Source organism: Podarcis bocagei (genome assembly GCF_964188305.1).
Source record: "Podarcis bocagei genome assembly, chromosome: 1".
Classification (NCBI taxonomy): domain Eukaryota; kingdom Metazoa; phylum Chordata; class Lepidosauria; order Squamata; family Lacertidae; genus Podarcis; species Podarcis bocagei.
Window position 1 is genome coordinate 36,358,336 of NC_138125.1, and position 14,798 is coordinate 36,373,133.

General features: G+C 38.5%; 1 protein-coding gene across 11 annotated transcripts in view; it reads right to left on the reverse strand.

Moving 5' to 3' along the window:
- NPAS3 (neuronal PAS domain protein 3) overlaps window positions 1–14,798 on the reverse strand; it is a 637,639-nt gene that overhangs the window by 331,684 nt on the left and 291,157 nt on the right. For all 11 annotated transcript variants that reach the window (XM_081207992.1, XM_081207991.1, XM_081207987.1 and 8 more), the window contains one exon: window positions 4,975–5,057. In XM_081207992.1, the coding sequence (XP_081064118.1) occupies window positions 4,975–5,057 (83 nt within the window). The remainder of the gene's footprint in view (window positions 1–4,974; window positions 5,058–14,798) is intronic.

Below are 14,798 nucleotides of genomic sequence, written 5' to 3' on the forward strand. Positions count from 1 at the left end.
ACACACCCTTTCTCTTCCTTTCTTTTCATCAATACCTTCTAGTTCTTCCCTCTGTTGTGATCAAAATTATTATCTACCCCTCCCTTTAATTCATATTGCAGCCTCTTCTGGTTGTTCAGTTGTCTCCCATGCTAGGTGGTTTTGAATCTTCTTTCAGATATCACTGCTGCTATCTGTTCATCAGATCACTGCTTAAAGCAGAGCAAAGAGAGGGAGTAAAGTGGGGTGTCTGCTAAACTTGTTCTGTTCTTCAGAAACTAATAACTTCCATATTCTTAACTACTGTTGGCCTAGCTTAACCTCTCTGTTATACATGCTTGCATCCCAATAGCCTTTCCTGGCCAAGGAGGACAATTCTTCACTTAATATGGTAACATCTGCACTGTTTTACAATGGTGCTACATACAGAAGAGGGACAAATACCACTAAATCTTATTTTCAAATGATAATTAACTTCGTCTCTGAAAAGTCCCCACCCCTCTACCAATAGCCATATTTATTCAACACTAAACATTCTACTATAGATACAGGACTCATATCAACATTAATAACATCTTAAGGATAGTGTTTATCCTTAAGCAGTTTTAAGGTTAAGCACTATTGTGTACCCATTAGCAAGTTTGTGATGTTTATGAAAAACAAAACAAAAAACCAGTGCTTCAAATTGTGTACATTTTAAGCGGCCATATCATAAACTTCACTTTTGATTGTTTTACAGTATAAAATTCTAAGGTATCCTGTTTGGTTTAAGAAATTTGAAAAGCAACTTATTTAAATATGCGGAATTATCTTGAGTTGTTCATACGTGAACTTAAAAGCCGTGCAACACAGGAAAATTAAGTAATTATGCCTCCAAGTTATTTACTGCAATTAAGCTCATTTATCATATGCAAATTAGTGCAAACTGGTCTCATTAGCTACTAAATTACTCAATATGAGCTGAACAATGTAGCACTCCAGTTTGTAATGAAAAATCCCTGTAGAGGCAAGCAGGATCAATTAAGCTAATTTGCATATGCAAATATATCATCTAACTTTTACTTTTCCCTATATTTAATCCTACTTTTTCTGGTCATTCTTGATTATCTAAAAAGGATGGGGTCAATCACCATCTTCATGATATCTTAGTCATGCAGTTGCAACTAGAGGAGAGGTCCTGTACAGGTTGCTGCATTCTATGCAGACATTTAAGCCCAGTTTATCATAAGATTATTCAATAAAATATTTTAGCATTCATGCAGGAAGAAATGGCAGACTATCCAACCCCAAACCCCAATTTTAGCCAAAGAATTTTAGCCAAAAGTTGAAAGTGTGATATAAAGAGACAAATCCACTAGGATGTCTGAATGAAGTTAAAAACTTTACACTCATTAATTAACTGGTCTTTATTCTGAACAAGCTATTCCAATTATAAGTTCACCAACATTTTTCAGCTGTACAAAATATGCAATTTCCTTTTCTTGTTTTATAAAAAAAACTTATGCCTTTTGCCCCAAAGCTGCTGTGATTTTCATTTTGATTGTATATTTGCTTTTGACACTGTCTTGCAAATATTCGACTGAGTAACCCTGTCCTCTTAAAGAATCTAGATGTAAAATAATACAAAATGCTGTTTTATTTAATTTTTTATGACAAATTTAAAATTAGATTCATCAGGTTGAACACTGGTCATTGGCTGTAATAATAGACAGACTGAATGATTGATTAGGTGGCTGTCAGCAAATTCATCATATCATCATAATGAGAGGATCTGTTCTTAGCAGATATTTATCTGTCTGTCTGAATGCATTTATACATGCAAAGATAGGTAGGTATGGGATTAACAGATAGGGAAAGCCTTCTCCCGAGAGAAAATCTTGGACATTCTCTTACATCTGAAGGCAGTATGGGGAAGGTTTTTTTAAAAAATGTTTTAAAATGTTTTATTATGTTTTTATATATGTTGGAAGATGCCCAGAATGGCTGGGGCAACCCAGTAAGATGTGTGGGGTATAAACAGTAAAATTATCATTATGGAATGAGACATCCCTATTTTCATTGGATAAATGTTGGACGATATGGTGAACAATGGGAGACAGTCCTATGCGAACTCTTTCCAAGTTTGGAAAAGCTGTTTTGGAATAAGAGCAGATTTATTTATCACTGCTGGCAATTAGGGTGGTGGGAGTGGTAAAAGAAAGCCATTAATGTCCGTGAGAAGTCTAGTTAGGGAGAAGTTTTGAGTCCCACTGCAAAGCTTCACAGCAGTGATCTGCTCCTGGGGCTGGAGAGCCATACAGCTGTGGCGGAACAGGGTCCATTTCATTGGCAGAGCATCTGCTTAGCACATATAAGGCCTCAGGTTCAATCCCCAGCATCTTCAGGTAAGGCTGGAAAAGATTCCTGCCTGAAATTCGAGAGAGCTGCTGCCAGTAGACAATACAGAGGTAGACAGACCAAAGGTTTGGTTCAGTATAAGCCCACTTGCTTTGTTCCCCTGCCCTCCAATCTATCCCCCTAACTAATTCTGCAAGAAGCTTCTACTCTCACACCTTGATCAGATGTAAGTGCAAGTTAAAGGAGGGCAGGCACATATGTATGCTGTAAAAGAAACAAGCAAAAGTCTAAAAGATAATTTGTGACATACTGTGCATACGTTTTGTAGGCCAGAATCAACTGCCAGATAAATGATCTAGATCTGAAAGCCAATGAAAGTGCCACAATATATTAGTTAGTCTTTGAGATGCCATGAGACTCTTAGTTATACGGTGGTACCTTGGTTCTCGAACTTAATCCGTTCCGGGAGTCCATTCGACTCCTGAAACCATTCCAAAACCAAGGCAAGGCTTCTGATTGGCTGCAGGAGCTTCCTGCACTCAAGAGGAAGAAGCGTCAGAAGTTCAGCTTCCGAAAAACATTGGCAAACCGGAACACTTATTCTGGTTTTGTGGCATTCAGGAGTCAAATTGTTCGTCAACTAAGCCATTCAATAACCAAGGTACAACTGTATTCAGGAGCTTGGGCTCCAGCAGGTTTCCCTATTGGCACCATTAAGTTTCTGTGCTTTGCTACAATCTGTTATATAGCATGCTAAAATAATACACAGCATTTTAAGATTCTCTTTATCAGTTTGCATCCAATTATTATGTCATCCAGGTTCTTTTTTTATTGTTAGCCTTCTCTACATGTCACTTAAAAACCTTTGGGTTTTAAGTTGGATAAAAATTAACTCGAGCGATTTTAGATGTCCACTGCTGTCCAGGAGGCCACTCCTTAATATATATTAGGTATAATAATAATGGTAAGGTAAATACACAAAAAACCCCACCATGAAATAAATCTAGCTACCAATATAGATGATAAAATACTTATAACTTCCCACATTTCAAATGACGCATTCTATCTTCCTCTAAAAGTCTACAATAAACACGACTGTAAAGAAACATCAAATAATATTCAATTAAAATTCTATCATAATCATCTGAGATGCTTCAATAAGGTCAGGATGAACAGTACACATTTTGTAAATAGCACTCTGATGAGTTGTATACAAATCTAATTTAATTAGCACTTTCTGAATCTTTGTAATGATGCAAAATATGGGCACAATCCAAGCTCTTTAAGCACTTTTAAGTGTTGCTGATTTAACAGCACAGAGGTAAGCAGCTCGAGTTCTCCTATTGAAATCAATGTAGCTTAAAAGTAGCAAACTTCGGCTGTATTGTACCCTATATGTTAATACATTTTCATAACAAATTAAACAGATTACACAACAGAATGACCTGAAAGCGTTAGCTTATTTATCTTTTCTTAGATATCAACAAGGTAACAACGCAACAAAATCCCTGTGCTATACGCAGGGCATCATATGCAATCTTTATATGTTTGATACGATACATTATCATGATCTGCTGGCAGAATAAGAGCATGCAAGTTAAACTTGAACCAAGGTCACACAAATAACAAAATCACTTAATTCACAATCTCAGCATCCTAGAGAAACTCATGCGGCCAATAGTTTTGAATCATTTTTAAATTGCCTCTAAACTTTTCTCTAAAGCCATAATGAAGCTTTAAAACATGGACATTACTCATACCGGTTCTGAAAGCTGCAGCTGCATAATGCAGGACAACAGTTTCCCCATCCTATCAGTTTACAAAGAATATTTCTTATTGCTGATATGCTGTCTCTCTTATCTTAAGATGGCATTCCATTTTGAACAAACTGATTAAGTGAGCATAAGCTTCTGATAAGCAGTGGTTATTTTCAGTGCAGTGAAAGAGCCAATAATCAAGTTAATTTTTAAAGTCTCTTGACTAGCCTGACAAATTATGCCCATTTTGATCCTATTGCTTGGATTGTGATTCTGTTTAGGCTTCTTGTGTCATAACAAAACCGCAACACATGCACAGCGCATAAGCATTTGTCAAGATAATCTGTTTGGCACATACTACCTAAGAATGTCATGAAATTTTGGGGAACACCATACTGATTATCAAGTACGTCTAAGATCTAGAGGACATGCTATCTTCTAAAGAAAGATAACTATCGTTTTGAATGTGACAGTCAACAGCAGTAAAAAAGAGAAAAAGGTGCTGGTAAACTAAAAACAGGAGGAGAAAATCAAAAGTCAAAATGTGAACAAGACAAAAAAAATATATAAACTGTTTTAACAAAATCGTGATTTATACTTAAACAAATGCACACAATCATTTGGGGAGCCAACTACTACTTCACAGTGCAATACGACTAAGTTGTGTGAGATCTAAACCATTACAGCACAAATAATACTTGACCTCCCTCTCTCATTAACATTCTTTCAATCATGGCTTTCTAAAAAGAAAAAAAATATATGAATTTGTAAAAAAACACCCAAAACTCATCATACAAGCCGCAATAACATCACACAGTAGCCGAATAATTGACAGAACTCTTAGATCTCGTTACTAAGTATACTTAACTTTCGTTTCGTTTTGTAAAGCCATTGTTTTTACCTGTAAAATGTGGCTTCCCAAATGTGACTCAAATACTTCAGTGGCAAGTGCACTGGGGCTTCTCCTGCGCTGGGCACCTATAACTGAATAAAAAAGCAATTATGTTGCAATCTCTACACATTCAGTCACAATGCATCCCTGATCTGAGACCAATTTATTGTATGTATTATTCATTAAAACATTTCGTTCAATTTCACATTTGAAAACCACTATTAAATAAAACACTTGGGGGAACGCCACACAGCTCACCAGAACCCTGGTTCTCCACTTGCCCCTCAGTGTGCAGGGATATACCTACTGGCAGCACAATTGGTCGTTGCAGGGAATGGGTCACAATGTGCATGTCTTCATATCCTTGTTTAGATCTCTTCCTCTGCTTGGCCATATTGGATGAGCTCCTGAACTCACGGGGCTTGGCACAGCAGTGTGGGAAGGCTCAAAAGACATGCAGGAGTATAGATCTCCCATTTCCATCCTGATGATGTGCTTATGTACACAACTGTGTGCGCACAAGGAAGAGGGAGTTGTGGGGAAACAGAGCTCTATGGGGGTCCCCCTAAGCCTGAGTACTGTGAACATACAGGGAAGAATCATTATTGACAATAATTTCTTGTTAAGGATTTGGATTGAAATAGTGAGATTGAAAGGGGGGGGGCGGTTTCTAAGGGTCTAGGATTTGAACAGTCTTCTTCTTCTTCTTCTTCTTCTTCTTCTTCTTCTTCTTCTTCTTCTTCTCCTTCTCCTTCTTCTTCTTCTTCTTCTTTAAAACAGAGCCTTTGTGTAAAGGACTCCATCTCAGGGATCACACCAGCAGAAATATTTTGAGGACAGGACTGAATTAATGGGAATATGCAGTAAGTCCAAATAACAGTATGATACATGTTTTGCAAGTCTATGTATCCAAAGGGATCTGTGGATGTACAAAACATTTCTAAAATCAGCAGGGATGCCCTCAGACTAAGGGTCAAATTCTATGCAACATTAAACACATGCTTGATAATGTGTGTCATTCTTTCATTAAAACAAACAAACAAACAAACTTTAAATAGTAGCCATGGTGAGGAATGAGACAGACCAGGATTCAAGACAATGGTGTTTGAGATGGTGAGCAAACATTTCCTCCCATGATGTGGTCTCAGGGAAAATTCTTCCGCCACCAAACCACAATTCAGCCTGGAAAAGAAACAGTGGAAATGGCTGCTTCTGTCCCATGCCAAATAACAGCTGTGTGTGCGTGTTTGTGACTAAAAGCAGCCACAATGAAAGAAACTCACAATACCAGACAACACATTTAGTCTATAAGTTTTTTGGTGCTAATATAACCTGGGCATTGCCCCATCTCTTTGTTTTATCACGGCTACATATTTTGTCTCAACCCTGTGTCTTAAAAGCCAAGGATCTAGCTCCCATCTAAAAATTAGGGCCAGGAGTTTTTAACTCTTTTTCTGACTGACAGAGAAGCAACCAGTTGCTTTCCTCCTGACTAAGGCTCATATTTGCAAAAGGAAGCTGGATCTGGCTGGAACATAAGTTGGGTGGCAACTGCAGTGGTGGATAGGGGAAGAATTGAGTGCTCTGTCTTGATTTGCACAAAACAAGCAGGGCCAGGATTTTAAAGACACAAGGTTGAGATGGAAAGTGCGGTTCTTCCCTGAGTTGAAATGAATGTCCTTCTGAAGAACTTCCTCTTCCCATGCCTGATGACACTATAAAGGCTGCTTCCTCTCCCACAAAAAAAGGTACAACACAGGGTGCATTTGTTCAAAGCAAATGAAGTAGGTGAACAAGGCTTGTCACTTTGCTAATCCAGCTATATGTATCTTGATCAGGGTGGGGGAAGGGGCGTGCCAATTTTCTTTCTAATTTCACACCTTCATTTCCTATGCTTGATGCATTTTCCCAAACTGTCTGTTATAACCGTTCAGAGAAAGATTTATTCAAAAGCCAGGACAGCCAGAATGCACAAGAAGAAACAACATTTCTGGGAGTGCTAATGGAGAGAAGTGAAGAGAGCTGTGCACCAAGATCTCTTGCAACGTCAAAGAAGATGCCATCACACAATGCACAGCTCTCAAAACACACTGTCAGAGAGTTGCCCTCCCCATACTGAGCATCCTGAATGATTCACCGCAAGAAATTTGGATCCAACCTCTTGGAACATGTGGTGCATCCATTCGAAGCTGCAAAACTGCTTTGATCATACTACCAGAGTACAAACGTGATAGGAGCCTAGTTTTGATGCAGCACCCCCACATTCAAAACTATTTTATTTCCAAGTGTTAATTGTGGTGAATATTTTAAAACTATATGCAGTGGATCATTAAGGGGTGCGCAGACAAAGAATAAAACATTTTATTACAGAGTTTGATTTCACGTGATCCCCTGACACTGCATGAAGACACAAAACGAGGTGTCACAAACAAAGGAAGTTTGCTCCTTCACCTTATAGAGAGAAGGGAGACTATGGCTAGCTGGGACTCATGCTCAGTTAAGGACATAGAGCTCTTACATGTGTGGGCTTCCACTTCTGTGGAAAATATATGCTTACAAACTCCCTTGGCAGTGAACAGAAAAGGCCTTGTGTGGGTGGAGGCTTCAAGTATTCACTTTCATGTCTACAAGGAATTCCTAGACCCAAGTGAAGGTTTCTAGCGTGTGGAATGCTGTTGTAATGGAATCTAGTCTTACTACCAAATGTTTAATTACACAACCCATATAATGTGTGGCACTTAGCAGCAAGCCCAAACATAAATGCACCTTATATAAGCAGGAGTTATTGTAATACATAATGTCTTGTTGGTACCAGTCTGATTATCAATCACTCCAGTGAAAAGAAATTTTAGAGCAATGATTTGTAATGCGCTCTATAATATCAAACGTCAAATCTGATCTCTGCACACAAAGACATATGACACCTACTGACAGGAGACTGGGGATATTGGTTTAGAAGTGTAACATTACGGATGTTACATGTAATTTCTTTGCAGGAAGCATTGCACTGTTTATATTGAACAACAAATTTACTGCTGGAGTAAAGTAATAGCCAGCGAAATTAGAGATGGTGAACCAACACTTTGTGTCATCTTCATCTGCACTTAGAAAGGAAATCAAGGTCATATATAAAACCAGCTCAGTCTTTCTATTTTATATAGGAGTATTTATTGAAATAGTACTTTGGGAGAAAAACAATAGATTTTTTTAAAACGTCAGAATCATTCATTTCATAGAGGGGCTGAACAGAAATGTCACAGTAGTGCCTTGTTTCAAAGTAATCTCTTTTATTTTGTCTTTTCGCTCTACAAGATGATTTCCACTTCTCTGATCTTGAGTCATTTTGCTCTTCCCTGATTCCGTCACTCATCCCCCCCCCCCCCAAGATAAATTAACTTCTGCAGTTTCAAGCATTTTTGGTGAAGTGCAACACAACTTCACAGCATATTAAATTAGATTTAGTAGGGTTGCCAGACACGAAAACAAATGGCCTTCCTTCCCTTTTCAAGACCTTTCACTATAAACTCTATCCCCCATAAGAAAGCATTAAAAAAAAAAAAACCACAGTCAAAGAAATCCTTTCTTCTTTTGGTTTGTTGAGAAAACCTCCCAACACTCTTTTTTAGTTGCCTGTGGAAACTGCATGTTTGTTTAGGAAAGCTTTCACTCTTTTGATACAGCAGTATCCTGGGAAGGATGGTAGGATATTAACATCAAGTCTGAAGACTGTTATAGAGCATCAGACTACACTAGCTTGTAAAGCAGAGAGACCTAAATCTGTTGTCTTGATACCCACCCCCCTGCTTCTGATCCCTAAGGTTCATGTTTATGACATTTGCAACATCTGCTACAAATGCTGAGGTAAGTCAGGCACAACCTTATTACTTCCAATCTAATGCTCTCTTAATCCACAGGGCTTTTGTATGCCACAAGTATGTCAAGAACCACAGGATCTACATGGGGAAGGATGCAATACATGCATTTCTGAGATTCACAGTCCATAAAGGCATGTTGTAGTTTTAAAGTCCTTTTAAATCTACTGTCCCCTTTGACCACAATTCGTCACTCCCTCTAGTGCACGCCCCTCACCTCAAAAATAAAATAATTATTACAGATATAACATTATTACAGATTATGACATTTCCAGCACACATGCCGAATGCCTGCGTGGCATAATTTAGCTTATTACTGAAGGATGTCTTTTTTAAAAATGTTAATGACATTTTAGTGAAACCTTGTAAACTTTTGAAAATTTCGTTTTTTGTCTGCTGACAAATGCCAGTTCCCTCGGCCTGAAAGCAGAGACGAGTGTCACACCCCATAGTCAAATTCGACTGGATTTAACCGTCCAGGGGTCCTTTACCTTTTACCTTACAATCATATTGAAAAACTGGGCCCAAACCAACAAAATAAATTTCAACAAGACTGTTGTACACCTAGGCAGGAAGAATCAGGTACACAAATATGAGATGGTGGACACCTGGTTTACCAGTAGTACATGCGAAAAGGACCTATCTAGTGGTCTTAGTAGACCACAAGCTTAACATGAGTCAATTTTCTTCCCAGCCTTTGTTGCCATTAACTTTTCAGAATATCACATTTATGTGTGTATGTTTTTAAAGACATTATGATCACTGACATCAGCTGAAATTTGTACTCTGGATTTTTTAAATAAATAAACATATTAAATATTTTAAAAAACACAGATGCAGCTAGGATGCATCAACAGAAGTATAGTGTCCCACTCTCTTCTGCCTTGATCAAACTACACCTGAAATACTGTGTCCAGTTCTGCACACCACAATTTAAGAAAGGTATTGACAAGCTGGAACGTATGCAGAGGAGGGCAACCAAGATTATCAAGGATCTGAAAGCCAAGCCTTATGAGTGAGTTGGGTATGTTTAGCCTGGTAAAGAGGAGACTGAGGGGAGATATAATAGACATTTTCAAGTATCTAAATGGTTGTCACATGGAAGATGACTCCTTCGGAAAATGCTGGACTCTCCTTCCTTTTAAGCAGAGGGTTTAAGCAGGGGTTTTTAAGCAGAGGTTGGATGGCCGTCTGTCATGAATGCTTTAGTTGTGATTCCTGCCATGCAGGGGGTTGGACTAGATGACCCTCAGAGTTCCCTCCATCTCTACAGTTCTATGATTCTAAAAAGAGAATAAAAGTGGGGTCATGGAGGAGTATTTTCATACAAGAGAATGTGCCGGGCAATGCCAACCCAGGAGCAGAAGGAAGCAAAGAGGTACAGAAAAATAGCCAATATATGGAGATAGCAGAAAGGGGAAATGGATCAAACAAACAAATATTAAATCAAATGGGAGGTCATCTGAAAAGGGGGGTTTCAATGGAAAGTATGGAAATGTAACTATTGGCATGGCACCAAGAAGTGATGTACTACATGGTTGTGATAGAGATGCAAACAAAGACATCACATTTCTACAAATAACCCCAAACCTCCCATGTCATAAATTATCGCAACTTTGCTTCCCCCTCCTTCCCCCTTGATGCATGACATACTTCTTGATGAGCCATAAAGACAATTATGTCATCTACTTCTTGTCCATTATAACGTTTGGCTCTGTTTTTGTAATCGTCTATAAGAGTGCCTTCCGTTTGCCAAGAAAACAATCAAGCAACTGTTGATTGGAAACCATGCAAACAACCCATTATATAGCAGACTGCAGTATGTGTTTTACTATGTGAGAGGTGTGGTAAATATCTCTTATGCCTCCACTATCTTCAGGAGGCAGCGAACATCCACTACTGTGTCTTTGTAGTCAATGAACTTCTGCGCACAATGAAATCCTGGTTTGATGAACTGTGATATATAGGAGTTCTGTCTACCCCTTTTGATCACAGTTCGCTCCTCCCTTTGTGCGAGCTGAGAAACAAGCCAGCAAGCCACAGTTAACCATACCTTCCCATTATGTTTCAGCCAGCAAACTAGGATTAATGGCTTTCCAGCAAGCCAGGACATGAAGCCGTAATTTAAAGCTGATTTACAAATCTTACAGATTTGGAAGCCATTGCCATAGTTTCCAATCCACATGTCATGGAAGCTGAGGTTACCTGTAGCTCAAATATGAAGGGAGGAATGTAGCAATGCTCTGTAAATGCTTGAACTCTGTTGGCTCCTCAAACATGATCATGCTCTTCCATGGATAACGTGAATGGCTCTGCTACTCAAAACATTCACCTTCACCTTGTTCCTTAAAGAACTGAGTTGAAGGCCCCTGGATTGATGGTTTCTGTTAATTTGCTTCTCTTGTCATCCGCCTCATGTCTACCCTACCAACCCTCTTCCTGGTTTATTTGCTTTGAGGTGAACCAATATGTGGGGGCATATTGGCCACCTTGGAAGTAAAGCACATTCAGTTTGCTACTGGACAGTGGCCAATTTATTTTTTCATTTCAAAAACAGTAAATCATATGAAATTACAAATTAATGTTGCCATTATATGGAATTATAATCCAAGCAGATAATTTGCACTGAAACTGGGCCCCCAAAACAACAGAACACTTTACAGTCTTACAGCCATAACTAAATCTTATTATTGTACTTTATGAATTCTTAATTTTCCTACCATTCAGGCAGGGGAAGTTATAATGAAGGCTAATAAATGAAGTGGGACAATCAATCAACATTTTGAGGAAGAAATATGCATCAGATGCCAAAACTGAACTGAGTATAATTAACCCAAGGTTCTCATAAGAACTGCCTTTGCAACAAGCCAATTATTTTTGCTGGTTTTCCAGATGCTCTTTTATCTATTCATAATGGATTGGGCGGGAAGGCAAAATGTTACTATTTTACCTAAAATAAAAACAATGAAGTTTGAAAAAACCATCATATTTACATATGTTCAATCCATCACAGATATGGGTTTGAGAATGATCCAAGGGAATTATTTCAGTCTAGAGGACAACAGAATAAATCGTTTTGTTGATTATTCCAGACTCTGTAGCAATCTTTGGGGTTACTACTAATAAAACTTGACTACATACTACATTAAAAAACTACCCATTGAGTGTACAACTCCTTGAGTGTGTTGGTTTTACCAGAACAAGAGTAGCCTTTGCAGACTGCTATTCGGCTCCTTGGGTGTTGTTATATGTTTGTTTGTTTGTTTGTTTGTTTGTTTGTTTGTTATTTATCAAAAGCCCTATAATTTAATGACATAGGAGAAATAAGGAAATAAAAGGTATTCCCTATATTTCCTTATTTCACATAAGGAAATAGTGGGTGTTATGTGTTGTTCTTCATGGGGCAACATTTATCTCCAGTGTTTCCTTATCTCCTATAAAGCTACTGGGAGAATTGTCCAGTGGTATTGAACAGGATGTCAGGAATATAGTGACGGCTCCAAACTCTACATTTCATTGACTGAAATCCAAGAACAGTTATCTCTGTCTTAAATCAGTATATGAGATCATGGTTGAATAGATAAAAGTAATTCAGATGGAATCCAGAGATGGTATACTTCTCTCCCACCCCTTTCTTTGTGCTTTGGGTACAGCCATACATTTAAACATTCAATTTGGGTCTCGGAAAACTCTTCTTATATGAGCATCCACCCACCTATTAAGATCAAAGTTGTCTTAGTCAAGATTCCATTGTTTAATAAAACCTGTTACCCCTTCCAGTTTGGTGTCATCTGCAAATGTGATGGCCATCACCTCAATTCCTTCATCCAAGTTGTTTATAAAGATGCTGAACAACAATGGGCCCAGGACGGAACCCTGTGGCACCCCACTTGTCTCTTTGGGTTTGGTCAGTCAACCAACTACAAATCCACTTAACAGTTACCTCCTCCAGCCCTTATTTTACCAGCTTCCTCGCAATGGAGGACTTTGTCAAAAGCCTTCGTGAAATCAAGATACCCTATGTACTTCCCACTTATGCTAGAAAACCAGTTGTTGACCCAATATAAATAATAAACCACTCTCTATTAGCTAACCCATATTACCAAGGGTATGGAAGTAATCTTTTGGTTTGTTCCAAGCCTCTAGCTTCCTAAAATAATCCCAGAAGCATTCAGAATATTGATGCTGCCATTAACAGAAATAATTGTCTTCTGAACGGCATATATTTAGATTTCATTCACTAACAACAGTTCTGCAGAAATGGGAAAAATACAGCATGATATTCCAAAAACAATCTGTTTCAGTTTCTGGCAGAGAGCTTTAGAATAGAACATGATGCATTTAACCCCCATTTATCTTTTTCTCTCGAACACTGTCAACAAATTCCCTTTTCCTACCACCTACCAAAACTTAAGCCTTATATTTCCCCCCCAAATGGTTAGCAGTGGGGAGCAGTGATGGACCAGGACTTGGGAGTCACTATTGAATGGATCTTGGTCCTTCCTGCAATGGTCTTCATCTGACTGGCACATGATAATACAGTGTAGGGCTTCTCCTCACTATTGTAATAGAAGCAGCAAGTTCACACACACAGAGGTGCTGTCCTATTCCCTCTTCCTCAGTTCCGAAGTCTTCTTTATGATAGGTTTGAGGCATTGGTTTACAGTCAGCTAGCCAGATAGTTGGCACAGCTGGAGCTGGGGAGCTAAGTCAAAACATGGTTTAGTTCCTGGCGGTAGCAGTAGCAACAGCAGAGCAATGCACCCACAATTCTACCCCACGCCACACCTTTAAGCCACGGTTAAGTTCATTTATGGTTTGATATGACCTGCAAATGAGGCCTATGTATGAGGTGGAAATGTGTCAGCATTCTGCATTTACTTTCATTGGATCTCACCTTGCATGTGATGATGCCCAGTCACCTACTGTAGATTTTATATATGTAGCAGAAATGCACAAGACACTAGTATAAGATTCATGGTGCTATATGAACAGGTTAGCAGGCTAGTGCTCCCCCTTCAACACATACATATTTAGAAATATCCCTAGAGTATCCTGCTCAGTCTATTCTATAATGATGATGGGCTTTACCGTGTTTATTGTTAGCCCATCTGGACAACAGATGTGGTACTTAATGGCTGCAGTGTTTCTTATTATAGCCCAGTGAATATTTTTAACTGAGACAATGGTCTGACTGACCAGTCCTTGGAAATATAGAGACTTCTACCTAGTTTACTTATGCAAACACAAGAAAAGAAAACTGATTTAGGATTTATTTATTTATTTACCCATACTGTGGCTGAAGGCTTTGAACAGACCCAGAGCATAAAATTTGCATCAGTCAAGTACTGATCTTGACAAGCCTCTATTGAGTCCATTAAAAGAAGGAAAGCTGCCTGAATTTCAAGCTTGGAGGCCTCTAATTACCTCATGCTTAAATTTAACTACGAAACTCAGATAAATTGCTGCATTAAAACTATAGACGATTCTCCACCTGATTTGTGCTGGTGAATCTACAACTATGTGATGCTGATCCTAGTGAGACATCCGCACAACCTTAAGGGATTAAATTTGAACCTATTTCTAAGCAGCATAGAACGGTGATTTAGTTTCACTGATAAAGCTATTGGAGATTATATTGGCTGAAAAGCAATACGGCTATCATAGTCAAAAAGAACACTGGTGGAACTGGAGCATCATAGTTGATGAACAACATATCTAATCAGATGTAAGTCCCATTGAGTTGAATGAGCTTTATTCCAAGAAAAGTGGGTTTAGGATTGCTGTCAAAGTCACTGACTACTGTATTGTATTTGTACAGTGCAATCCCATAGATGACTACTAAGAAGTAAGCCCCACGGCGTTCAATAATGCATACTCCCAGATGATTGCAGCCTTAACCTTTTAATTCTTATTTTGTAATTGTTTAGTTGGTAATTTGAGCATTTCTTGAAAAGATAC